This window comes from Oncorhynchus kisutch, linkage group LG24, assembly GCF_002021735.2.
Source record: "Oncorhynchus kisutch isolate 150728-3 linkage group LG24, Okis_V2, whole genome shotgun sequence".
NCBI lineage: Eukaryota > Metazoa > Chordata > Actinopteri > Salmoniformes > Salmonidae > Oncorhynchus > Oncorhynchus kisutch.
The window spans coordinates 41,399,353-41,427,121 of NC_034197.2; the positions used below are offsets into that span (position 1 = coordinate 41,399,353).

The 27,769-nt window shown below is 44.1% G+C and overlaps 1 protein-coding gene across 1 annotated transcript; it reads right to left on the reverse strand.

Annotated features, from left to right (window-relative positions):
• On the reverse strand, nucleotides 1-26,827 carry LOC109881169 (dnaJ homolog subfamily C member 5-like). Its single transcript, XM_020473326.2, has 5 exons — nucleotides 26,639-26,827; nucleotides 4,352-4,524; nucleotides 1,960-2,173; nucleotides 1,576-1,747; nucleotides 1-374 (listed from the first exon to the last, which is right to left on the reverse strand). The coding sequence occupies exons 2-5, from the start codon at nucleotides 4,462-4,464 to the stop codon at nucleotides 271-273; spliced, it is 603 nt and encodes a 200-aa protein (XP_020328915.2). The 5' UTR covers nucleotides 4,465-4,524; nucleotides 26,639-26,827; the 3' UTR covers nucleotides 1-270.
• Between the last annotated feature and the right edge of the window lie 942 nt (nucleotides 26,828-27,769).

Consider the following 27,769-nt stretch of genomic DNA (forward strand, 5'->3'; position numbering starts at 1 on the left):
GCTGGGGAGGAGACAGAGAGGCTGGGGAGGAGACAGAGAGGCTGGGGAGGAGACGGAGGGGTTGGGGAGGAGACGGAGGGGCTGGGGAGGAGACGGAGGGGCCGGTGGATATAGGTGATGGTGGGAATTATGCTTGTGTTTGTCAGAGTGAAATGGGGTTTTGATGATAATATCAGGCTAATATTTAAAGTGGCAGCCAAAGAAACCTTCTCTCGGGCAGGACCGAGTCTTGAAGGGCGTGGGGTTTAGGGGGGGGGGGGGGGTGTTTGTTTAGTTGTATCCGGTGTCGGTCCGGTAGCTGGAGTGGCTGTCTGACGTCAGCCTGGTGGACTCTGTTCCGGACGGCTGCACCATGATGGGATCACCACCAACATCTGGGGGGGGGGGGGGAACAACACACACGTTACAAATCTAAATAAACTGTACGTGTGACAGCGGTAACTGAATGACCCCCCCCCCCCCCCCCCCCGTAGGTTGTAGGGGACGGAGCTGAGTTAATCTGTTCTAAAGTACAGTTCCTTGCCTGCCTGGGATCGACTGCCCTCTATCACACTTCCCTTCGTTCAACCAAGTGAAAATCCACTCCACTTAAAGGCCTAGTGCAGTCAAAAATGTGATTTTCCTGTGTGTTTTATATATATATTTCCACATTGAGGTTGGAATAATACTGTGAAAATGATAATGCCCTTTTAGTGGAAGTGCTGTTTGAAAAGATGGCCTGAAATTTCAGCCTGTTTTTGGTGGGATGGAGATTTGACCTGCCTGGTGGCATCACTAGGCGGTATATTAGTTAAGACTAATAACTAGTTCTGTTTTCTACACTCAGACCACTCCCAGACAGTCCTAGAAAAATTATTGCTTGTTTCAGCCTGTTTTTGTTTTGCCTGGCTGGTGGCATCATCAGGCGATAAATTAGATTGATAGATCAATCAAAAAAAGAGAGTGCCAACAACTCTTCCTCACTCAGACAACTCCCAGACAGTCCTAGCACAATTCTTGCTTGAGAAATTGCTCTAGGCTAAGAAGCTATTTCTAGTTATTTTTGATCACAGTAGGGTACTTAATTGGTACCCAGAAAGGATTTGATTTCAACAACAGCCTCAGTAAGTCTCTCCATCTCTAATTCTATTGGTTGATGAAGCTCTCACCTCTAGTTCTATTGGTTGATGAAGCTCTCTCACCTCTCACTTCTATTGGTTGATGAAGCGCTCTCACCTCTCACTTCTAGTTCTATTGGTTGATGAAGCTCTCTCACCTCTAGTTCTATTGGTTGATGAAGCTCTCTCACCTCTCACTTCTATTGGTTGATGAAGCTCTCTCACCTCTCACTTCTATTGGTTGATGAAGCTCTCTCACCTCTCACTTCTAGTTCTATTGGTTGATGAAGCGCTCTCACCTCTCACCTCTAGTTCTATTGGTTGATTGATTGATTAAACTCCTCACCTCTTACCTCTAGTTCTATTGATTGATTAAACTCCTCACCTCTAGTTCTATTGATTAAACTCCTCACCCCTCTTACGTCTAGATCTATTGATTGATTGATTGATTGATTGATTGATTAATTAAACTCCTCACCCCTCTCGTCAGGCTGCATCTGTGCCTCCAGGTCTTCAGGGGAGACGTAGAACTCTGGTTCCTGGTCCATGGGAGGCCGCGGTTTACACTTTCCACAGCAGCAGTTACAGCAGCAGCACAGACAACAGCAGAAGTAGCAGCCAGTCGCCAAGCCACAGAAGATGAACAGGCCCTGCAGACAGAGGAGACCGTCAGGGAGAGGTCAGGGGTGAGACGCACAAACTGATGACCATTTTATTGATCTTGAGGGGTGACATTTACTTGGGACTCCATCATAACTCAATATGTCTATAACTACATTTACTGGGGACTCCATAACGACACATCTATCGCTAAAATTTAGGTGTTGACATTCTCCTCTCCAAACACGAGATGTTGTCTTACCTTAGCCCACCAGGAGGAGAGGACAAAGTAGGTGTTGACGTTCTCCTCTCCAAACTGCTCGGCCACGTAGAGTCCCAGGGATCCGTACTTATCATAGATGTTCCTCTTGGTACAGTCGTTGAGGATGGCGTGGGCGTTATTGATTTCCTTAAACTTATCAGCAGCCTCGGGGTTGTCTGGATTCTTGTCTGGGTGGAACTTCAGAGCCAGCTTCCTGATTGGACAGAGAACAGGAAGAGGTTTATGACTGGTGTCTGTGTCAAACATTCCATTCCATAGTTCTAGAACCCTCATGTAACGACATCACATACACTAAGTGTACAAAACATTAGGAACACCTTCCTAATATAGAGTTGCCTTCAGAGCAGCTTAAATTCGTCGGGGCGGGGACTCTACAAAGTCTTGAAAGCATTCCACAGGGATACTGGCCCATGTTGACTCCAATGCTTCCCACAGTTGTGTCAAGTTGGCTGGATGTCCTTTTGGGTGGTGGACCATTCTGGATACACGCTGGAAACTGAGCGTGAAAAACCTCAGCAGAGTTGCAGTACTTTACACAAACCGGCACCTACTACCATACCTCATTCAAAAGGCACTTCAATCTTTTGTCTTGCCCATTTTACTAGAGGTGGAGAAAGTACTCAATTGTCATACTTGAGTAAAAGTAAAGATACCTTATTAACAGAAAATGACTCGAAGTAAAAGTGAGAGTCACCCAGTAAAATACTACTTGAGTAAAAGTCAAAGTATTTGGTAAAAAATATACTGTAATATTAACGCAAACCACAAATTCAAAATGTAATGTGTACTTTTGGGTGTCAGGTAAAATGGACTAAAAAGTACATTATTGTCTTTAGGAATGTAGTGAAGTAAAAGTTGTCAAATATAAAAGTATAGATACACACCCCCCCCCCCCCAAAAAAAACAACTTAAGTATTTTTACAGTACTTTACACCATAGCCATTTACCCTCAATGGTACACAATCATTGTCTCAATTGTCTCGAGGCTCACAAATCCTTCTGTAACCTGTCTCCTCCCCTTCATCTACACTGATTGAAGTGGATTTAACAAGTGACATCAATAGGGGATCATAGCTTTTCACCTAGATTCACCTGGTCAGTCTATGTCATGGAAAGACTAGGTGTTCCTAATGTTTAGTACACTCTGTCGTTCAGCAACAGCAGCACACCAGCTCTCTGTTGACCTCTAGTGGATCTTGTCTCACAGTGGACTGTTTTTTAAAATATTTTTTTTTAAGTCCACATTCTCTTGGTTGTGTCCTGTGGCGCTGTGTAGCGTGCCTATAGTACTTCCTGTTGTCCTCTGGCGTGGCTAGCGGCGCTGTGTAGTAAGATGGTGACCTGTAATATGTGGTGTAGCGTGCCTATAGTGTTACCTATAGGACTTCCTGTTGTCCTCTGGCGTGGCTAGCGCCGTTGTGTAGTAAGATGGTGACCTGTAAGATGTGGTGTAGCGTGCTATAGGCATAGTGTTACCTGTAGGACTTCTTGATGTCCTGGTATAGTGTTACCTGTAGGACTTCTTGATGTCCTGGTATAGCGTTACCTGTAGGACTTCTTGATGTCCTGGTATAGCGTTACCTGTAGGACTTCTTGATGTCCTGGTGTAGTGTTACCTGTAGGACTTCTTGATGTCCTGGTATAGCGTTATCTGTAGGACTTCTTGATGTCCTGATATAGCGTTACCTGTAGGACTTCTTGATGTCCTGGTATAGCGTTACCTGTAGGACTTCTTGATGTCCTGATATAGCGTTACCTGTAGGACTTCCTGTTGTCCTGGTGTAGCGTTACCTGTAGAACTTCTTGATGTCCTGGTGTAGTGTTACCTGTAGGACTTCTTGATGTCCTGGTGTAGCGTTACCTGTAGGACATCTTGATGTCCTGGTATAGCGTTACCTGTAGGACTTCTTGATGTCCTGGTATAGCGTTACCTGTAGGACTTCTTGATGTCCTGGTGTAGTGTTACCTGTAGGACTTCTTGATGTCCTGGTATAGCGTTACCTGTAGGACTTCTTGATGTCCTGGTATAGCGTTACCTGTAGGACTTCTTGATGTCCTGGTGTAGCGTTACCTGTAGGACTTCTTGATGTCCTGGTGTAGTGTTACCTGTAGGACATCTTGATGTCCTGGTGTAGTGTTACCTGTAGGACTTCTTGATGTCCTGGTATAGTGTTACCTGTAGGACTTCTTGATGTCCTGGTATAGTGTTACCTGTAGGACTTCTTGATGTCCTGGTATAGTGTTACCTGTAGGACTTCTTGATGTCCTGGTGTAGTGTTACCTGTAGGACTTCTTGATGTCCAGGTGTAGTGGTGTATAGTGTTACCTGTAGGACTTCTTGATGTCCAGGTGTAGTGGTGTATAGTGTTACCTGTAGGACTTCTTGATGTCCTCTGGTGTGGCATTCTTGTTGATCCCCAGGACCAGGTAGAGCGAGTCTCCTGACGTAGACAGAGAACGCTGTCTCTGCGCTTCAGCTGCCATGACGACCACTCCTTCTCGCTCTCTCCTTCTGTCTCTCACACTCACTCACTCCTCACCAGTCTGAGGGGGAGGGGGGGGGGAGAAACTCAGTGACGGTGAGATTCTAGAAATATCTATGATCAAATAAAACATGACTCTACACTAGCAGACAGACAGACAGACAGACGACACTGACCGACAGACAGACGACACTAGCAGACAGACAGACGACACTGACAGAGACAGACAGACGACACTGACAGACGGACAGACGACACTGACAGACAGAGACGACACTAGCAGACAGACAGACGACACTGACAGACGACACTGACAGACAGACAGACGACACTGACAGACAGACAGACGACACTGACAGACAGAGACGACACTAGCAGACAGACAGACGACACTGACAGACGACACTGACAGACAGACAGACGACACTGACAGACAGACAGACGACACTGACAGACAGACAGACGACACTGACAGACAGACGACACTGACAGACAGACAGACAACACTAGCAGACAGACAGACGACACTGACAGAGACAGACAGACGACACTGACAGACGGACAGACGACACTGACAGACAGAGACGACACTAGCAGACAGACAGACGACACTGACAGACGACACTGACAGACAGACAGACGACACTGACAGACAGACAGACGACACTGACAGACAGAGACGACACTAGCAGACAGACAGACGACACTGACAGACGACACTGACAGACAGACAGACGACACTGACACAGACAGACGACACTGACAGACAGACGACACTGACAGACAGACAGACAACACTAGCAGACAGACAGACGACACTGACAGAGACAGACAGACGACACTGACAGACGGACAGACGACACTGACAGACAGAGACGACACTAGCAGACAGACAGACGACACTGACAGACGACACTGACAGACAGACAGACGACACTGACAGACAGACAGACGACACTGACAGACAGACAGACGACACTGACAGACAGACAGACGACACTGACAGACAGACAGACGACACTGACAGACAGACAGACGACACTGACAGACAGACAGACGACACTGACAGACAGACAGACGACACTGACAGACAGACAGACGACACTGACAGACAGACAGACGACACTGACAGACAGACAGACGACACTGACAGACAGACAGACGACACTGACAGACAGACAGACGACACTAGCAGACAGACGACACTAGCAGACAGACGACACTAGCAGACAGACGACACTAGCAGACAGACGACACTAGCAGACAGACGACACTAGCAGACAGACGACACTAGCAGACAGACAGACGGCCAGACAACACTAGCAGACAGACAGACAGAAAGACTACACTAGCAGACAGACGACACTAGCAGACAAAAAGACGACACTAGCAGACAGACAAAAGACTACACTAGCAGACAGACAGACGGCCAGACGACACTAGCAGACAGACGACACTAGCAGACAGACAGACGGCCAGACGACACTAGCAGACAGATGACACTAGCAGACAGACGACACTAGCAGACAGACGACACTAGCAGACAGACGACACTAGCAGACAGACGACACTGACAGACAGACAGACGGCCAGACGACACTAGCAGACAGATGACACTAGCAGACAGATGACACTAGCAGACAGACGACACTAGCAGACAGACGACACTAGCAGACAGACGACACTAGCAGACAGACGACACTAGCAGACAGACGACACTAGCAGACAGACGACACTAGCAGACAGACGACACTAGCTGACAGACAGACAGACAGACGACACTAGCAGACAGACGACACTAGCAGACAGACGACACTAGCAGACAGACGACACTAGCAGACAGACGACACTAGCAGACAGACGACACTAGCAGACAGACAGACAGACGACACTAGCAGACAGACGACAGACACGACACTAGCAGACAGACAGACAGACAGACAGACGACACCAGCAGACAGACAGACAGACAGACGACACCAGCAGACAGACAGACAGACAGACAGACAGACAGACAGACAGACGACACCAGCAGACAGACGACACCAGCAGACAGACAACTGGCCAGACTACACTAGCAGACAGACAACTGGCCAGACTACACTAGCAGACAGACAGACGACACTAGCAGACAGACAGACGACACTAGCAGACAGACAGACGACACTAGCAGACAGACAGACGACACTAGCAGACAGACAGACGACACTAGCAGACAGACAGACGACACTAGCAGACAGACAGACGACACTAGCAGACAGACAGACGACACTAGCAGACAGACAGACGACACTAGCAGACAGACAGACGACACTAGCAGACAGACAGACGACACTAGCAGACAGACAGACGACACTAGCAGACAGACAGACGACACTAGCAGACAGACAGACGACACTAGCAGACAGACAACTGGCCAGACTACACTAGCAGACAGACAGACGGCCTACCTGGTTAAATAAATAAATAGCCCAGGGTTCCTAAACCTTTTCTTGACAAGGGAACCCCCACCACCCAGGTATACTGGCGACCCAGGGACCACATAGGCTAGGCCTTGTTTTCTTCTTCACGTCTTATCAGGTAAATGACAATGGCGAGGAGAAGTAAATCAACATTTAAAAATGTATAGATTTGGTAAATAGTTTATTATTTTGACGTCCCCGTAGTTTTTGGACCCGTGAAGACCTCTAGATCCAACGAGTATCATTTGCTCAATATTAGGAAGTTGAGAAAGTAAACATCACAGCTAGCGATTTTTCACAAAAACAATAAATAATAAAACGTAAAAAAAATTAAAAAATTTGGTCTTGAACAGTCATTTTGAAAAGTACTTCCTCTCATGGTTAACTACCAGGAAGTTTGAAATGACAGGCTGAGTGGGCGGGGAGCTTATATTCATGAGCTCGCCTTGACTGACAGCTCTTTGAAACGCTGATGTCAAGCAACTTGGATGCGGCGCTGCAGTAAAAATGCGATGGAAACATTATTGAACATATATTTTTATTCGGTACATGAAAACTGAAGAGAAAAAATACATTGTTTGCACTACGTCATTACTGATTTATATCAGAAACAAGTCAGTTTGGTGGAAACACCTCCGGCGGGAAATAAACAGATTTTTGAATATTCGCATGAAAGTCTGGTCGCCAATTAGATGGAAACTTAGTTAATGATATCACTTTACAAAATAGAAATATCTACACATTTCGCATGTCTCTTGTGATAGGGTTGTCAGCGGCACTGATAAATGTGTTGACTTGAGTTTGGAATGACCCTCCCCCTTTTTGTTCCATGCTGCCTGCCTGAAGACCCTAGCTAGCCAGTCTCTAGCTACCAACCAGACACAGATGAAGACCTAGCTAGCCAGTCTCTAGCTACCAACCAGACACAGATGAAGACCTAGCTAGCCAGTCACTAGCTACCAACCAGACACAGATGAAGACCTAGCTAGCCAGTCACTAGCTAACACTAGACACAGATGAAAGGGAAACATAAGTATCTTTGCCATAAATTAATAGGGTAAACGTTTAATCATATTAGCTGACACCCTACAGTCAAATATTGGCACCGGTAGAGTAGCTATCTAGCTATATAAACCACGGCCCTCTGCAAACATGACTTTTCCCCGATGTTGACTACAATACGGTACTTATTTAAATTAGGTAAGAGAAGGTTCCTATTGGTGTATTAAAATGAGAGTTAGGGTGATGTCACTTTGTCCCTTTAATCATGAATCCAGGTGTTTTAACATGAGGGAAGGGAACCAATAGCAAGAGTCCCTTTTCCATCATACTTTGATTTTGTTTCCTTCAAATATCCTCGAATTTCATGGAAAAACCTGCCCGCATCTCAGACAAAATAGTCACATGGATTACACACTTAATGCACCATGACAACCTCATAGCATTTGGCCTACATAACATATCCTTGTGAGAGAGAAAGATGCATGTCGGTCTCTGTGGAGGGAGCAAGACTGCATTCCAGAGGGGTGTGCTTCCTTGCCAAAAGGAGGGGATGACAGTCTTCCTACTAACGAATTGACACACTTCGACCACATCGGTTTCCGGGTCACGGAGGAGAGGACACATTTTTGCCCCCTTACGAGAAAACCCCAGGCAAACCCTGGCTAGCTGCTGGTAGAAATCACACTTCATCTGTGGCACAGCGCCAGCCGGCTCACCCCTCACAGCCACCGAGGGCCAGCCGGCTCACCCCTCACAGCCACCGAGGGCGTAAACAGAGGAGAGAAGTTGAGAGATCAGTGAAGAGAAATGATGGAGCAGAGGGGTAGCTAGGACTACGAGCCATGGTGTGTGTGTGTGTGTCACGCCGTGGGGCTCGGAGAGACAGACTATTCTCCTCTTCACTGACTGATTGGCACACACAGGAAGAGGCCAACCCCTGGTTCATTGGTTAATTTAGGAACCTGGGAACTCATTCAGGCCAACTAATCTAATCTAACATTACTATGTGTTACTGACTGACTGGTTCTACACACTACCATGGTTCCCTTCCTTTCATCTCTGGCCTGGAAGGCCTCCCACTGATCTACCTGTTCTCCTAGAGAAGGCCTGTACACTTGTTGTTTGACAGTATAATCTGATGGGTCACAGGACTGGTTCAGCTCATGAAAGCCATGCAGCCTATTAGCCAACAGACAAAGGAGTTGACCTTTCCTCACACTTTAACATTTTTTTTTTTATAGCAAGTCCAAACTCCATGACCCTCTCCCTCTGGGTAATTTTTTTAGGCTATTCATGGCCTCTGTCTCACTTTGCCTGCCTGTTCTGACAGGGCTTGTGCACGAAAATAACCCCGACAGGCAGGCAGTAAGAACAGGCTCACCACCAAGTAGCAGGAGGACAGCCCGCTGGTTCAGGATAATCTGATCATTTCCTCTGAAAGCTCTGTTGGGATTAAGCAGGGGTGGAGAGCCCTAGACACTGACTGATCTGAGATCATTATTTTATATGCCTCCATAGTGGTAAGGGTTTAGGCTATGGGTAAGCTAAACTGGTCCTAGATCAGTGACTAAAGGCTAGTGTGTGTGGGGGGGCCCATAGCGCTTAAGGGGGAGGGGTTAAAGTGTGGCACACCACCTCAGGTGATATCTGGGAAGAAAGCCTCTTCCTTAATTACACCGTTGCCTCTTATTGATGTGTCAATGTGAATTAACCTACTACCCCCCCCCCCCATGTACAGAAACACACCATGAGTAGCTAGTCATAGCAGCTACCAATGGGGGGGGGGGGGGGGTTGACAATTCTGCCTGGTTAGCTGCTATTCAAGTTAGACTGTTTTCAAGCGATGCCATGTTCTGAATAAAGGGAGGTGATATATGAGAGAAATCAGGTGTTGAGGACACAAAAAATTATAAAAAATACGAGACCGTGAGGGATAGATGTAGAGTCGCCGTGGTTACAGAATCCTGTTGCCACAGCTGCCATTAGGAGTCTGTGTGTGTGTGTAGGGGCCTGTCCACTAAAACCCTCACCAGATGGTCGACACCCCGCCACGTCGCCATAACAACCCTCACTAGGCCTAAACACACTGATACAACACGGCTCCAATACACAGACCGACCAAGCGGAGGCTCCGCTGCCTAGATGGAGCCACTAAAGCCATGCCATTAAACCAGGCATCCTGTCAACCAGCGGCATGTGTTTCTATGTTTTACAGCTTTCAGACAGTTAGTATGTGTTAGTGTTAGCTATGGGTAGGTCAGTACGCGTTGGTGGTTAGCTGTGTATTAGCTATGGGCAGGTCAGTACACGTTGGTGGTTAGCTGTGTGTTAGCTATGGGCAGGTCAGTACGCGTTGGTGGTTAGCTGTGTGTTAGTGTTAGCTATGGGCAGGTCAGTACGCGTTGGTGGTTAGCTGTGTGTTAGTGTTAGCTATGGGCAGGTCAGTACGCGTTGGTGGTTAGCTGTGTGTTAGCTGTGTGTTAGTGTTAGCTATGGGCAGGTCAGTACACGTTGGTGGTTAGCTGTGTATTAGCTATGGGCAGGTCAGTACGCGTTGGTGGTTAGCTGTGTGTTAGCTATGGGCAGGTCAGTACACGTTGGTGGTTAGCGGTGTGTGTGTATATGGCAGGCTTAGGGAAGTGTGTGTTGATTGTTAGGGCTGGGATAATACCAGTAGCTCAAATATTGCACATCTTTCCATGGCAGAAAAAAACCTGTCCTTTAAAAACCTTCTGTATGTAACATATTGTGTTCTAGAACCTGGAAAATAAATACATGTGACTCTGGATGACATCATAATGTCTGGATGACATCATAATGTCTGGATGACATCATAATGATGTGTGTTTCCAACACCAGGGATGTTTTCCTAAATAAGTTAGATCTGCTGTGTGTTTTGTTTCCTTGCCAAGATACTAAAGAGCATGGCGATGCTGCTCGGATCCCGCTCTAGTGACCGTGTCTGATATAGACAGGTCCTTGTATATGGACTGCTAAGTGTGTTTGGGGCAGGTCAGTGTGTTCTCGGACTGTCGTCCTGCGTTACGGTCACAGGCTCAACCCTTCGCTCCACCTCCAGGTTCTTCGTCTTCTACTAACACAGAACAGGGAGATTTTCAGAACTAACAGTGACAGTCAAACAGGGGAGGCCACGTCCTCCTAAAACATGATGACAGCAGATCAGTTTGCTCCTTTGTCACACACTCTCCGTATACTAAGCACGGGTATACAACGCACTCTGTACTCACCGTTGCGTACTAACCTCCAGAAGGCGAGGTCAGTACAGGTGCTCATCCTAATACTTATATATTCCTTAATTCCATACTTTTAGTTTTGTTGTGAATTGTTAGATATTGCTGCACTGTTGGAGCTAGGAACATTTAGTTAGATATTACTGCACTGTTGGAGCCAGGAACACAAGCATTTAGTTAGATATTACTGCACTGTTGGAGCTAGGAACACAAGCATTTAGTTAGATATTACTGCACTGTTGGAGCTAGGAACACAAGCATTTAGCTAGGTATTACTGCACTGTTGGAGCTAGGAACACCAGCATTTAGTTCGATATTACTGCTCTGTTGTAGCTAGGAACACCAGAATTTAGTTAGATATTACTGCACTGTTGGAGCTAGGAACACTAGCATTTAGTTAGATATTACTGCACTGTTGGAGCTAGGAACACAAGCATTTAGCTAGGTATTACTGCACTGTTGGAGCTAGGAACACCAGCATTTAGCTAGGTATTACTGCACTGTTGGAGCTAGGAACACCAGCATTTAGTTCGATATTACAGCACTGTTGGACCTAGGAACATTTAGTTCGATATTACTGCACTGTTGGAGCTAGGAACATTTAGTTAGATATTACTGCACTGTTGGAGCTAGGAACACCAGCATTTAGTTCGATATTACTGTACTGTAGGGACGTAAGCATTTCACTACACCCGCTATAACAATCTGCCAAAAGGTGTGTATGTGACCAATACATTTGATTAGATTTTTAGCACATGTCATTTAGTTAAAAGGATTATACCAGGTCCACAACACAGTAGCGGCTCCTGACTGGCCGAGTACGCGGGGCGGGGGCCGAGTGTTCCAAATTCGATTATCTCTGAGTAGAACAGGAACAGAGTTATAGTTATAGGCAGACTATCACATCAGACCTCTAGCCTACCGTAGACCATACGGCCCCATCTGTCTGATTTTTAGAAAAGGGACGGAAGACAGAAACAGCTCATTTGGTCTCATCTCAACATATTTAAATACTGAAATCAAAGTGCTTTAACATATAAATGAAACAAAAGAAGAAGAAGAAGAAGGTTACAATCAAAAGGTTAGTCGTAAAATGTGGACAGTCGGGCGCATCACAAATTCAGAACCGCTGGAGCAACATAATAAACTATCATCTGCACACTTCCTGTTTTATCAAAAGGAGACATCTTTACACTTCCTGTTTTATCAAAAGGAGACATCTTTACACTTCCTGTTTTATCAAAAGGAGACATCTTTGGCCTCCCGGGTGGCGCAGTGGTCTAGGGTACTGCATCGCAGCGCTAGCTGTGCCACCAGAGACTCTGGGTACGTGCCCAGGCTCTGTCGGAGCCGGCCGCGACCGGGAGGTCCGTGGGGTGACGCACAATTGGCCTAGCGTCGTCTGGGTTAGGGAGGTTTTTGGCCGGTAGGGATATCCTTGTCTCATCACACACACCAGCGACTCCTGTGGCGGGCCGGGCGCAGTGCACGCTAACTAAGGTCGCCAGGTGCACTGTGTTTCCTCCGACACATTGGTGCGGCTGGCTTCCGGGTTGGATGCGCACTGTGTTAAGAAGCAGTGCGGCTTGGTTGGGTTGTGTTGTGTTTCAGAAGACGCATGGCTTTCGACCTTTGCCTCTCCCGAGCCCGTACGGGAGTTGTAGCGATGAGACAAGATAGTAACTACTAACGATTGGATACCACAAAATTGGGGCGAAAAGGGGGTAGATATTTTTTCTTTTCTTTTTTACACTGATCATTGGGAATCAGATCAGAATGAGGCTTGATCCATAAATCAAGCCCCAGAAATTAAATAGGATAGCCTAGCCTACAAAACTAAAAACAGTTTTAGTCTCAACTGTGGGAGTCTCCAGTTCACACCCCCAAAAATGTAGTCATATTGTATCTGATGGATATTCAGAAGTCTACAGGAAGGAATAAAAAAATATTTGAAGGTGTCGTCGATCCCCGTAGGGTCAGAAATCAAACTATGAGAGAAATCTTTAAATTTGGGGAAATCAGACGGGCAGTTAGCGCTGCGTTTTAATAGGTGTGCTAGCAGCCCTGTCGCCATTGTTCACAGTAGGGACCACGTGAATGCAATAGAAACCGTTCTGCATCTGTAGTGGACAAGAGATTAAATTCAGACCGTAAATTCAAAACGTTGCTTATATTAGCTCTGGAGACGGAGTCAAGGCATGTTGGTGGTCTAAGTCAAGGACGGCTTTAGATAGTTTTTCTAGTCTAGCTTTCCCAGATTTGTTTCAATGAGAAGAATAAGAAATAATTTACCCTCTAAGATAGAGTCTTAAGTTATCCCAATAAGAAAGAGGTTGAACCCGTCTGATTTGAAAAAACATAAAAAAATAAACAGTTGAATACTGGGCGTCCTAGCGGGAGTCGAACTGCATTCTCATTAAGGTTGCGTTTCACATCGAGGAATTTAGCATTTTTTTTAGGGGGTGACTCTTGAGCTGAGGTCAGGAAAGATGAACACCTTGCGTCCTCAGAAGTGTATCTGGCCTCTGGAGGATGCGCTCCTTGTCACGGTAGTAGGGAAAACGGACGATAAACACGATAGGCTTGGAGTCGTCTCTGCTCGCTGGGGAGGGGCCAATACGGTGGGCTCTGTCCAGCTTCGTGGGCGATAGAACGATGGCCAGACCCAGCAACTGCGAGAACAGGATTCCAAGGTCATCGGTCTTGTCAATCAGCTTTTGGTTTTTAAAAGCACAGACAGGCCACCGTTTTCTCAACGGCTACTATACTGTCAATGTAGAGCGGCGTCGATGGCAGTTTGGAGCCGAGTGGCAGCTGTAATTTCAGAGACCCGAACCGTACGGAGGTTCTGAAGATCTGTGTGACCGTATGAGTCACTGTAATGGTTAGACTGGAGTCGACGCTGTTACCATTCACGTTTGCCATCGCGGATTGAAACGTTAGTTACTGGTCTTCTGCTCCTCAGCTCGTGTGACCTTTGAATCAAAAAGATAACTTAGGAACTCAATCAAATCTGAGCAAATGAAACCGGGAACGAAGGAGGAGAAAAAAACCCGCAAGGAAATCAAATTAGCAGCTGTACAGATAGTATATATAGTATAGAGAAGTCAAAGCCCTTTGGATGAGCTAACACTACAGTATATGATGTCCAGTCTCCTTATTCGAGAGATTTGGCCTCCCTTGATAAAAAAATAAAAGTATAAAATAAATTCATACATTGTACCTCCCTGGCCTGAGGATGTAAGTTCAACATGTCGCTAGATTAATGTTAACTAGCTGGCCCGGCGCATTGTTGCCCCGTGAAAGGAAGTTAGGCTAGCGAGTAAGTCATTTAGCCAGGTAGCCTAGGACAGCAAAAAAAAAAAAAAGTGTGTACTGTATGACAATTGTTTTTGGTATCTTTTGAGATGTCACTGTATTAAACTAAGCATAGATGATATGATGCTGGAATAGTAGAGGCAGTAGTCCGAACACGTCAAACATTAAGTTGCTTGACCATGCTGTAGGTCATGTAACGGTTTGTTACATACAATAATGCTTTGTGGACTTCACAGGACAGAGGTTGCGCTACGGTTTTGTGATGAAAACAAAAAAAGGTGTGGTTGAATTTATTCTGCCACTGTGTCTTCTTATTGTCTCTGCCTCTAGGCCTGTATATCACGGTGTCGAGGCATATGAACTAACAGGTTACAGAGTAAACAATGAAATTACCACAGCACATAGGTTGTACTATGGCTTTTATTGAGGGGGAGGGGTAAGACAATGTGACAGGCTTACGTTTTTTCAAGTCATGTTTAAAAAATAAAAATTCTTAGCGGTTGATCTAGGCTTGCATCTTGACTCAGAAAAGGGATCTTGACTCATAAAAGGTTGGTGACCACTGTTCTAGAGTTTTACACCATCAACATTTCCCTTTACTGATCTAATCAACGCAATATTAGCCACTTTCAATGCAACATAACGAACAACGCAAGAGATTGTCGTAGGCAGAACTCATCGGAGTGGGATTCTACTGTGCATGACTCAGCCCCTACTAGTCTACACAGACCAATGCGGCATAACCAAATCAGAGCTGCAGTAGGCCTATATGCAAATACCATTGCCATATGGACCTGTGACATTTACTTTGAACTGGACTGTGTTTACAGCATGAGTGGCCGTAGGTAGATGCTCTTGTTTTGAATCACAGCGAGAGCTGCATGTAGCTACGTGTGCATATTTTGTTCATATCCGCTGCAAGTTAGTGAGTTATTAGCCCAGTTAGTGAGTTATTAGCCCAATAAGTGAGTTATTAGCCCAGTTATAGATCATTTGTAGTCAGCAATAGGGGAGTGATCGCTTCTTACAAGAGCACAAATCATGTACATTTCTAGACCTTTGAAAAGCAAGTTAGTTAAAATATATATATTTTTTGTCTTAAAGGGGCATTGATGTATTTTGAGAAAGGCTTAGGAAGAGGCTAGCATAATAAGTAGGAAGAGGCTAGCATAATAAGTAGGAAGAGGCTAGCATAATAAGTAGGAAGAGTGTAGCATAATTTGTCAGATTCTCTGTAATAATGTTACAGGAATAATAATGCCTTTTATTTTGTAAAGAGGTTTCTTGTATCAAATCACACAACAACATTTCCAGTCACTTTCTTGTCTGGAGGACAAGTGGATAAACAAGTTCATGTCAAGCCTTGCATGTTTTTTCCCCCAGGAGTCTCAAGGAATGTAGGTTCTACATTGAACACCACACATTGGCTGCTGCTGTATGCTGACTGATAGAACAGCTATTTCCATGTTAAAATGTTATGGGATGTATTTACTCCATTGTTTTTGATGGTAGGCCACTCTGGTAGGCCTACATTATGATCACATAGCCACAGTAGCCTACTTGGCCAATGTTAACTTAAAGCAGGTACAGCCTCAGTGTTCACAGTAAATGGGAGCTGGAAGTTGCACAGGATTTTTCACAACGTTCAAGTTGGTGCACAGCAGACCTGACATTTTCTCAATGCTTAAAAAAGACAAAACATCGAGGGAACATTGGCTCCAAATATGAAAATGTATTGAAAAACTGTCCCACTACTAAATAAATACAGGGGAAACCTTGCCTTTAAGTGTCCATGAGTCGCAACATAACATGTCTGGTCACCTTGCTTCATTACCTTGATCAACCAATCTATATTATCTCACATTATAATTTAATAAAAAAATGGAAGATGCAGCTGTGATTCACCACAGATCAATGATCATTATCTTAAACTCCATCCACCACCCCAGGGGCCACAATAGCCCAGAAACCCTAATGTAATCCCAGCTAGACAAAGGAGGCCCCGAGGTCATTCCGGATCATTCTGCCTAATGAGATGTAAAACAGAACAATAGACAGAGCTCTGAGTGCCCCGGTTTATAGAAACAAACGATATGGATTTTGTTTTTTAGGGCCGATGACGAAACCGATTTTTTTGGGGGGGTCCAGGAGGCAGATTGGCCGTAATTTTAGGCCGATATTCAGCATCATTCAATTTAAAAAATGTTGATGACAAATTTAGAATAGACAGCCATCTATGCATGAATGTGTACATTTTCAAATCAAAAAAATAATTTGATTTGAAATGGCAAAACGGCATAGGGCTACTCACAGTAAAGGGGAATGCATATTCAATAGGAATGTGTTCATGCATGGCGTTATTGAGCTTGTTTTGGCTGATCAGTGGAGTCTATGGGTGCTACAGATGACAATCGGTTTTCCTTCCTTTTGAGACTTATATTAGCCTTGTGATTAACAACATTTGCATAGAGTTTGGAGTTTGCAAAAAGGCACCTGAAGGACTGATTCTCTGGTCTGATGAAACCAAGATTGTACTCTTTGGTCTGAATGCCAAGCGTCATGTCTGGAGGAAACCTGGCACCATGAACGGAGAAAAGTACAGAGAGATCCTTGATGAAAATCTGCCCCAGAACCTCAGACTGGTGCGAAGGTTCACCTTCCAACAGGACAACAACCCTAAGCCCACAGCCAAGACAACGCAGGCGTGGCTTCGGGACAAGTCTCTGAATATCCAAGTCTCTGGAGAGACCTGAAAATAGCTGTGCAGCGATGCTCCCCATCCAACCTGACAGAACTAGAGAGGATCTGCTGAGAAGAAAATGGGAGAAACTCTCCAAATACAGGTGTGCCAAGCTTGTAGTGTCATATCCAAGAAGACTCGAGGCTGTAATCACTGCCAAAGGTCTTTAAATAAAGTAACGAGTAATGCGTCCGAACGGTTGTAAAATATGATATTTACATGTTTTCTTTATTTAAAAAAAAACAAATTTCCCAAAAACTTTTTGCTTTGTCATTAACGTTAGCGAACAAGCTAACAAGCGAACAAGCGAACAAGCGAACAAGCGAACAAGCGAACAAGCGAACAAGCTAACAAGCTAACAAGCTAACAAGCTAACAAGCTAACAAGCTAACAAGCTAACAAGCTAACAAGCTAACAAGCTAACAGGGTAGAAATGAACCAAAACATTGTTTAGAAAGTTGCTTTTAGTTGCCTGGTTTGATAGATTGACATAAACTAAATTCATTTTTAAACAGATTTGTTTATTGGTGTTAAAAATACACCAGTTGTGCTATTTTGGACTGCCAGGCTGCTGATGTCAAGCAGCTTGTTGTTTTTGAGTTCATACGTTTTCATAATGACAACCAGCCTTTAGTCTCAAAATCTTTGGTTGTTTAGTACACTACCGAACTCACTCTGTTTAGCACATGGCCTCACATGTGAATCCTTAAAGAGATGGGTGGGTGTTGAGTTGGTGTAGACAAAGAAGAGCTCTCCAGTAGCTACCAAAACATTCAAGGGCCATTTTCTCAAAAGTGGGGATACAACTTCATCAACTTTCAAAGCAGAATTACTTTCCCCATTGTGTATAATACACTACATTTGAGGAACAATGTTATAGCTCTGAGTCTCTACTTTTATCCAATGTAAAAAAACACCATTTCAAATTTTGCTACATAAGACCCAATTGAGCTGGTTAGTCACAAATGCTGTTTGTAAATGATTGTCTAAGCTATCTGGTTTGCTTAATATAAGAAATATGCTTAATAATAAGAAATATAAAATTAATTATGATTTATATTGATACTTAAGTGTATTTAAAACAAAATACTTATAGACTTACTCAAGTCATATCTTACTGGGTGCCTTTCACTTTAACTTGAGAAAAAGTAAAAAGACACCCCAATAGAAAATGACTGAAGTATGACAATTGGGTTTTTCCACCACTGCTGGTGGCTCAGGCAGTGAGTGGTGCCAAAGCTGATAGAGAATGGCCTTTTCTAGGATAACGGCCCAATGTCGGCCCGATATATATATATATATATATATATATATATATATATATATATATATGTCTTTACCACAAGGCCCATTAATGAAGACGTCATTCTCCTGCTGCCTTTCCTTATTGTGGAGTAGCTCTATACATTATGGGTCTGGGGTGGTCTGGGGTGGCCTGCCCTGCAGACTGCTCCTCTCTCCATAACCATGTTACCTCAGAGCTATAGGGACAGTCTACTAGGCACAGTCTACTAGGCACACACACACACACACACACACCTTTTCATCCCTCCTCCATCCCTCTGTTTTTTTCCAAACCCCAATCCATCTCCATCATTATCCTAGTCTCTCTCTGGAGACAGACAGGATGTGGAGACTACTACCACTATCCCAAATCCTCCTGAAATCATTCAACTATAATATTGTGAGACAGCAGAATCCAGTGGATTAACACCAGGCCAGGACCAAATCATCCATCGTCAGCATATTAATACCTCTGTGTCGTGATGTGTGAAGAGAGAGGAAAAACAACAGCAGAAGGGCCAGGCTGACCGGGGGGAGGAGGGAACACCAAGTCAGTTATCAGACTGGGGGGGGGGGGGGACACCAAGTCAGTTATCTGACTGGGGGGGGGAAACACCAAGTCAGTTATCAGACTGGAGGGAGGGAACACCATGTCAGTATTATCAGACTGGGGGGAGGAGGGAACACCATGTCAGTTTCTGACTGGGGGGGGGAGGAGGGAACACCATGTCAGTATTATCTGACTGGGGGGGGGGGGGGGGGAACACCATGTCAGTATTATCTGACTGGGGGGGGGGGGGGGACACACCATGTCAATATTATCTGACTGGGGGGAGGAGGGAACACCATGTCAGTATTATCTGACTGGGGGGAGGAGGGAACACCATGTCAGTATTATCTGACTGGGGGGGGGGGGGGGGGGGGGAACACCATGTCAGTATTATCTGACTGGGGGGGGGGGGGACACACACCATGTCAATATTATCTGACTGGGGGGAGGAGGGAACACCATGTCAGTATTATCTGACTGGGGGGAGGAGGGAACACCATGTCAGTATTATCTGACTGGGGGGAGGAGGGAACACCATGTCAGTATTATCTGACTGGGGGGGGGGGGAACACCATGTCAGTATTATCTGACTGGGGGGGGGGGGGGAACACCATGTCAGTATTATCTGACTGGGGGGAGGAGGGAACACCATGTCAGTATTATCTGACTGGGGGGGGGGGGGAAACACCATGTCAGTATTATCTATAATAATAATATTATTATCATGAATGCTGTCATATATACCGGTAGTGGTGGTCAGTGCCGCTTAAAATGAGGGAGGACGATTGTTTTCATGAGCATGGTCTTATTTCTATTATTTATTACAGCATTCATATTCCATTCACCCAGATAGGTTTAGGCTACTTCATGATACTAGAAGTTTATCTATACCCATCATGAGGTTGCTACAACCTAGCCTATGATTGAAAAAGTTTACAACGTAGGAGCACACAGGTTGAGACACATGGACAGTCAGGGACACATTCAATACTGCCTTGCACATTCTTGCCTGCATCTAGTAGTAACACCCCTTTTACCCTTTTAGTAAGACCATAGCCAGCTAGCTAACCTAGCATCCCTCTCTGTTGGATAGCCAGCTAGCTAACCTAGCATCCCTCTCTGTTGGATAGCCAGCTAGCTAACCTAGCATCCCTCTCTGTTGGATAGCCAGCTAGCTAACCTAGCATCCCTCTCTGTTGGATAGCCAGCTAGCTAACCTAGCATCCCTCTCTGTTGGATAGCCAGCTAGCTAACCTAGCATCCCTCTCTGTTGGATAGCCAGCTAGCTAACCTAGCATCCCTCTCTGTTGGATAGCCAGCTAGCTAACCTAGCATCCCTCTCTGTTGGATAGTCATAGCCAGCTAGCTATCATCCCTGTACATAGACATGGAACACCGGTCCCTTTGGTAGTGGAACACCGGTCCCTTTGGTAGTGGAACACCGGTCCCTTTGGTAGTGGAACACCGGTCCCTTTGGTAGTGGAACACCGGTCCCTTTGGTAGTGGAACACCGGTCCCTTTGGTAGTGGAACACCGGTCCCTTTGGTAGTGGAACACCGGTCCCTTTGGTAGTGGAACACCGGTCCCTTTGGTAGTGGAACACCGGTCCCTTTGGTAGTGTTTACATACGGTTCTAATTCTACATACGGTGCTTCTACACCTGCATTGCTTGCTGTTTGGGGTTTTAGGCTGGGTTTCTGTACAGCACTTTGAGATATCAGCTGATGTACGAAGGGCTATATAAATACATTTGATTTGATTTGACATACGGTTCTACTCATTTCATATGTATATACTGTATTCTAGCCAAGTCCATCCTATTCAACTATTGCTGTACATATACTATTCTATCCATGTATTCTACATATATACTACATATTCTATCCATGTATTCTATCCATATACTATATATTCTATCCATATACTACATTCTATCCATGTATTCTACACATATACTATATATTCTATCCATATACTACATTCTATCCATGTATTCTACACATATACTATATATTCTATCCATATACTACATTCTATCCATGTATTCTACACATATACTATATATTCTATCCATATACTACATTCTATCCATGTATTCTACACATATACTATATATTCTATCCATATACTACATTCTATCCATGTATTCTACACATATAGTATATATTGTATCCACATACTGTTCATAATGTCTATCCATCCCATCACACATATATACTGTACATACACATATAAAAAATGTGTTGACTTATTAGGAGTACAGTAATATTTCTGTCATTTTCGTAAAGCTCCAATTCTCCCCCTTTTCTAGGAAACCACTGTTATTCACCCCCATTGACCGTTATAACGGAGAGAAATCAGAGCTTTCTATTGGTCCCCCTCTTACCAAGGCTTTATAATTATATGGTTACTTATGGCTGGCACTGGTTACCATCTGCCACAATATCACGTTGCCAACTAAGGTATATTAGGGGATAGTAGGCCGAGTTGGACAAGGATATCTGAATGATCACAATGGAAGTAGCCTAAATATTCATTATTTTATAGAATCATTTTTTTTGTTTTTTTGACTGTGACTAAAATGTCAGTGACAAACTAAACAAAAACTTGTCCAATTTTAGTCAACTGATAACTAAAAACAGGATGAAATTACTAAAATATGACCAAAGACTAAAAAGGTATATTAAAAGACATATAATTAATAGCTGCCAAAATTATCACTACTCAGGATAACAAAGAGTGGGCTATATGAACTATGATCCCTAGACCTAAAAGAGACAGTTCTGCTATTATTAAATGTTAATTTTAATTAAATGTCCCAGACACTTATACAGAGATCAGTTGATTCACTTTCAATGGCCTCTCAGTTCCATAATGGATGCAGATAAACACACAGACAGAGTAACCCAGACAAATATACACTGAACAAAAATATACAAACACAACACATGGTCCCATGTTTCATAAGCTGAAATAATAATAAAAAACGTTTAAAAAGATAACAAAAATGTTCAAAACGCACAAAAAAAAGCATATTTCAGTCAATTTTTTTGACCAAATTTGTTTACATCCCTGTTAGTGAGCATTTCTCATTTGCCAATATAATTCATCCACCTGACAGGTGTGGCATATCAAGAAGCTGATTAACCACCATGATCATTAAACAGGTTCACTTTGTACTGGGGACAATAAAAGGCCACTCTAAAATGTTCAGTTTTGTCCCACAACACAAAGCCACAGCTGTCTCATGTTGAGGGAGCGTGCAATTGGCATGCTGACTGTAGCTTTATCCACCAGAGCTGTTGCCAGATAATTTTGTATTCATTTCTCTACATTAAGCGGCATCAAACGTTGTTTTCAGAGAAATTGGCAGTACATCTAACCGGCCTCACAACCGCAGACCACGTTTAACCACACCAGCCCAGGACATCTACATCTGGCTTCGTCACCTGCGGGATCGTCTGAGACCAGCCACCCGGACAACTGATGAAATAATTTATAGACAAAGTGTCAGAAACTGTCTCAGGGAATCTCGTCTGCTTGCTCGTCGGTCTCACCGGGGTCTTGACGGGACTGCAATTTGGCGTCGTGAATCAACTTCAAATGCTTTAATTACTACTGGCACGCAGGAGAAGTGAGCTCTTCACAGATGAATCCTGCTTTCAACTGTACCGGGCAGATGACAGGCATTGTGTGGGCAAGTGTTTTGCTGATCAAATCTAATGTTATTGGTCACATGGTTAGCAGAGGTTATTGGTCACATGGTCAGCAGATGTTATTGGGCACATGGTCAGCAGATGTTATTGGTCACATGGTCAGCAGATGTTATTGGTCACATGGTTAGCAGATGTTATTGGTCACATGGTTAGCAGATGTTTTTGGTCACATGGTTAGCAGATGTTATTGGTCACATGGTTAGCAGATGTTATTGGTCACATACACATGGTTAGCAGATGTTATTGGTCACATGGTTAGCAGACGTTATTGGTCACATACATGGTTAGCAGACGTTAATGCGAGTGTTGCGAAATGCTTATGCTTCTAGTTTCCGACCATGCAGTAATATCTAACAAGTAATCTAACCTAACAATTTCACAACAGTTTCACAACAACTATCTCATACACACAAGTGTAAAGGGATAAATGTCAACGTTGTGAACAGAGTGCCCATGGTGGGGGTGGGGTTATGGTACAGGCAGCATAAGCTACGGACAACAAAACACAACTGCATTTAATCGATGGCAATTTAAATGCACAGAGATACCGTGACGAGATCCTGAGGCCCATTGTCGTGTCATTCATCCACCGCATTCACATCCTGTTTCAGCATGATAATGCCCGGCCCCATGTCACTAGGACCTGTACATAATTCCTGGAAGCTGAAAATGTCACAGTTCTTCCATGACCTGCATACTAACCAGACATGTCACCCATTCGGCATGTTTGGGATGCTCTGGATCGACGTGTACGACAGCGTGTTCCAGTTCCCGCCAATATCCAGCAACTTCACACAGCCATTGAAGAGGAGAGGGACAACATTCCACAGGCCACAATCAACAGCCTGATCAACTCTATGAGAAGGAGATGTGGCGCTGCATGAGGCAAATGGTGATCACACCAGATACTGACTGGTTTTCTGATCCACCCCCCTAACATTTTAAAGGTATCTGTGACCAACAGATGCATATCTGTATTCCCAGTTATATAAAATCCATAAATTAGGGCCTAATAAATATTTAAATTGACTGATTTCCTTATAAACTGTAACTCAGTCAAATCTTTGAAAATTGTATGTTGCATTTATATACACTATATACTGAGCAGCTGCACAGAGGCTATACGCATGAAATCAAATTACTCAACCTATTCCCCCTATGGGTCCAGGTCAAAACTAATGCAGTATATAGGGAATAGGGTAAACAAGACTGCCAGGCAGCTAGCGTGCCCTACTGTGCTCCGGCCTAAAGGGTGAGTAGATGGTTTCCCTTTCAGTCCTATCAGCTGTCCCACAACCAAGGCCTTTCTCCTTGTGTACAATCAATGTTAGCAAAGTAACATGACACAGGAGGTACAAGCTCCGAGGTAAACACAGCTGCGCACACACACACACACACACTGCTTAGCTCAGCTCTCTAATTTAAAATTTTGGAATAGACCTCTGAAGCAAAAGCATCCAATTAATTAACTAAATGGGCAGCGGCCAACCGAACTGCACCCTTTTCCCTAGATTGTGCACTACCCATAGGGCCCTGGTCAAAAGTAGTGCACTACCCATAGGGCCCTGGTCTAAAGTAGTGCACTACCCATAGGGCCCTGGTACCATTTGAGACAGAAATACAGTATTTTCCTCAATGGGATGCTTACTGTGCATTGTGTTGAAAGTGTACAGTGCTGATTTACAAACCCTATTGTGCGCCCTTTCCACATGTGGAAGCAGCAGCTTAGCGAAGAATGTCATTCGGCGAGAGAAGAGTGAGTGTGCGAGAGCAGGGACAATGGAAGTGAAAGTTGAACAATGTATTGGGACAGAGATCACAAGACACGAAGATCAACTAGTTAAACTGCTCTCAACATGCCTTTAAAGGAGAAGTAGGCCCATCCTCTCTGGTACCATGGATAGAAACTAGCCAGTAATGGAGGGTAAACGCAAGTAAACACAGTTTACCCACCTTTTCCTCTCTCCCCCTCTGGGACAGTTTGTGCGCCCCCCCCCCCCCCCCTTCTGGGACAGTTTACCCCACCTTTTCCTCTCTCTCCCTCTGGGACAGTTTACCCCACCTTTTCCTCTCCCCCCTTCTGGGACAGTGTGCCCCCCCCCCCCCCCCCTTCTGGGACAGTTTACCCCCTGGGACAGTGTGCCCCCCCCCCTCTGGAACAGTGTTCCCCCCCCCTTCTGGGACAGTGTGCCCCCCCCACCCATAAAAAGCGTTACTTTTTTCCACCACGACCGGCAATCAGACTTTACCCACCAATTTTACTACCACTACATCACTGGTAACCACCACAAACATATGTTGATCTTTGAGTTGCCTAATTGAGGGAGTCATTTTTCTGGGTCAACAGCATTCAAACAAATACTGTAAGTTAATGGTCAGCTCCACCCACAGCTTGCCTGAAGCAGTAAGACTGTCAATAGCACAAGTTTTAGGCCTATACACACAATGAACTTGTTGACACTAGCTAGGTCGCTAGCTAGGCCGCTAATCCACACCCTCAAATGAAGGTTGGACATATTTTTTACTTAACTAGGCAAGTCAGTTGAGAACAAATTCTTATTTACAATGACAATGACCTACGCCAGCCAAACGCAAACCAGGACGACGCTGGGCCAATTGTGCGCCGCCCTATGGGACTCCCAATCACGGCCGGTTGTGATAGAGCCTGGAATCGAACCAGGGTCTGTAGGGACACTGAGATTCAGTGCCTTAGAACGCTGCGCCATTTGGGATGCAGGATTGGATGTGTGACATGCCTAATAATGAACCACACATTTGATTTATGATATCCTCTATAGTCACTAAGTCAGCCATTGTCAGAGTCAGTGATGCCTATCTTTTTGATGACAACATAATGAAACAACTCCCTTTTAAAAAATGTGCACACGATGCTAAATGTGTGTTGGTTTTTGGAGGAAATTGCAGGCATATCCATGCTATGTGTTGCGATCTACATCCCTAAATCATGCATCCAGTCTGTATGAGAAGTAGCTTATTTCCATTATAGTAACCAGAATCCTTTAACTCGTGTTGTGGAATAAAGGGCTTGTTTGGCCCACAGACTTACTGTATGTGTGGGTTGGCCTCACTGGACTCAATATATAATACGTTTGAGCTTTTCTTCTTAAATGGCAAAGGCATGACATTCTAACCTGGCTAGTACTGGCATCAGCTGATCAGTTAAATAGCTAACTGGAACTAGATTCATGTAAAAGGGTCCAAGCAAGGCAAAATAAATCAGACCTATATCCGATTTTGTTTAACTAGCTGGCTAAAGAACATAACGAATCTTTGATCAGGGGGAACTTAACATGACTTAGTGTTGTATATATAAAAAGTAGATAAAACATTTGTTTTGACAAACATCGACAACAACTGACGTTAACTAGCTAGGTAGTTAGATATAAATCACCGGTTCCATTTACAGCAAATCCAGAATTACTCAACTCACCGGGGTCCATGTTAGCTGGATATTAAATTTGAGATGTTTATCTAGTTAAATAGTTAACTAAAATATAGCTAAACTTACTAGCCAGCTAACGTTAACCGGGCCATGATGAATTGGCTTTTAATTTTTTTTTTAAACGTTATAAAACCAACCTATAAGCAATCTCCCACTAGCTGTCTATAAAATAAAGATCGGAAGACAAAACGGTAAAGCGGATAATCTCTTGCTACCGTATCAAATTAGGAAACACATTCTCTATGTTGGGTTAGTGGTTACTAGATTAGCTAACACCATCCACCCATTCACTAACATTAGCTCTCTAATCCAAGGCCGGGTGGAGAAGCATACTACCATGCCACTCCGGGGGGGATATAGGAAATATACTATCCAAATGCACTTCTTACCGTTGAGCTACTTTGGGCACAGTTGATCTTTCGATTTTGAAAAAGGTATCTATGTTTGTTCGCATACCAACAACAACGAAAAAGCAACAGTACACACGCTAGCTTCCTTTGGTTGAGCACTCAATAAATAAAATAAATAAAGAGCACGTAGTAAACTAGCTAAACTAGAAGCGGTCCTGGTTGGCTGTCAATCCCTCCCACATCCGGGGGCTGCGTTCATCACGAAAACATATAACGGAAACAGTGTTGTACTGAACGACCATTATGTAAATAAAATAAAAATAAAAAATAAACAACGGAGGGGTTTGCTTCGTTCCGTTTGCTTCCGTTTAAGATATATTTTGCAACAAAATTGGCATAATGAATTACACCCTTTGTTCAAGTACATAGAATAACGTTTTGGAGAAATCGTTCCCGCACAGGTTCAATTGAAATGTAGGCACCCCGGGTGTTGGAAAAGTGGGAGGTATGAGGGAATTCGCACAGAAATCATACTAATAAAATAAAAATATTCCCTCGTTTTGTCGATCACAAAATAATTGTATTGTAAATCACGATATAACAAAAGTTGTTCACACAATTATTTTCTGATCTCGACAAAAACGAGGGATTTTGTTTTTCATGTCCTTTTTCTGTTCTTCCGCAAATCCGTCCTGAGTGATATAACCGAAAAAAATTGAGTAGTGTTTCCCCCTTTTCCCAAAGTCCACTTTACAATATCTTTCTATAACATGTCTGATCTATCCTTCAACGTCTCTAAAAGCTAGTCTTTGATGGAGAAATACATGAACCCCACCACATCCTGCATCAGATTTTGGAACTTTATTGATAGGTCTAACCTGGCATTGTTTTGTAACAAGTCTTGCTTAGGTAGGCTTCTTACTAGTTTACCTAACAATGATTTATATATATATATATATACTAGATGTGACTAATAGGAGGCGCTGTTTTGAAGCCTCCATCTTGACACTCCTCCACCGTTGTAAAAATGTATTTTGATGTTATTGAAATGCATTTATTAATGTCTACATTTTTTTTACGTGTTTATTCTATTCCAGACACCTTAATGCATACTTTTAAATCAAGTACAATGTTATTGGTCACATACAAATATATAGCAGATGTTATTGC

Excerpts from the sequence above, each read along its gene's own strand:
- LOC109881169 (XM_020473326.2), bottom strand. The coding sequence starts at position 4,464 with ATGGCAGCTGAAGCGCAGAGACAGCGTTCTCTGTCTACGTCAGGAGAC. Across the intron at positions 2,174-4,351 it reads GACATCAAGAAGTCCTACAG|GAAGCTGGCTCTGAAGTTCC; the intron begins GTAACACTATAC and ends CTGTCCAATCAG. Across the intron at positions 1,748-1,959 it reads TCTCCTCCTGGTGGGCTAAG|GGCCTGTTCATCTTCTGTGG; the intron begins GTAAGACAACAT and ends CTCTGTCTGCAG.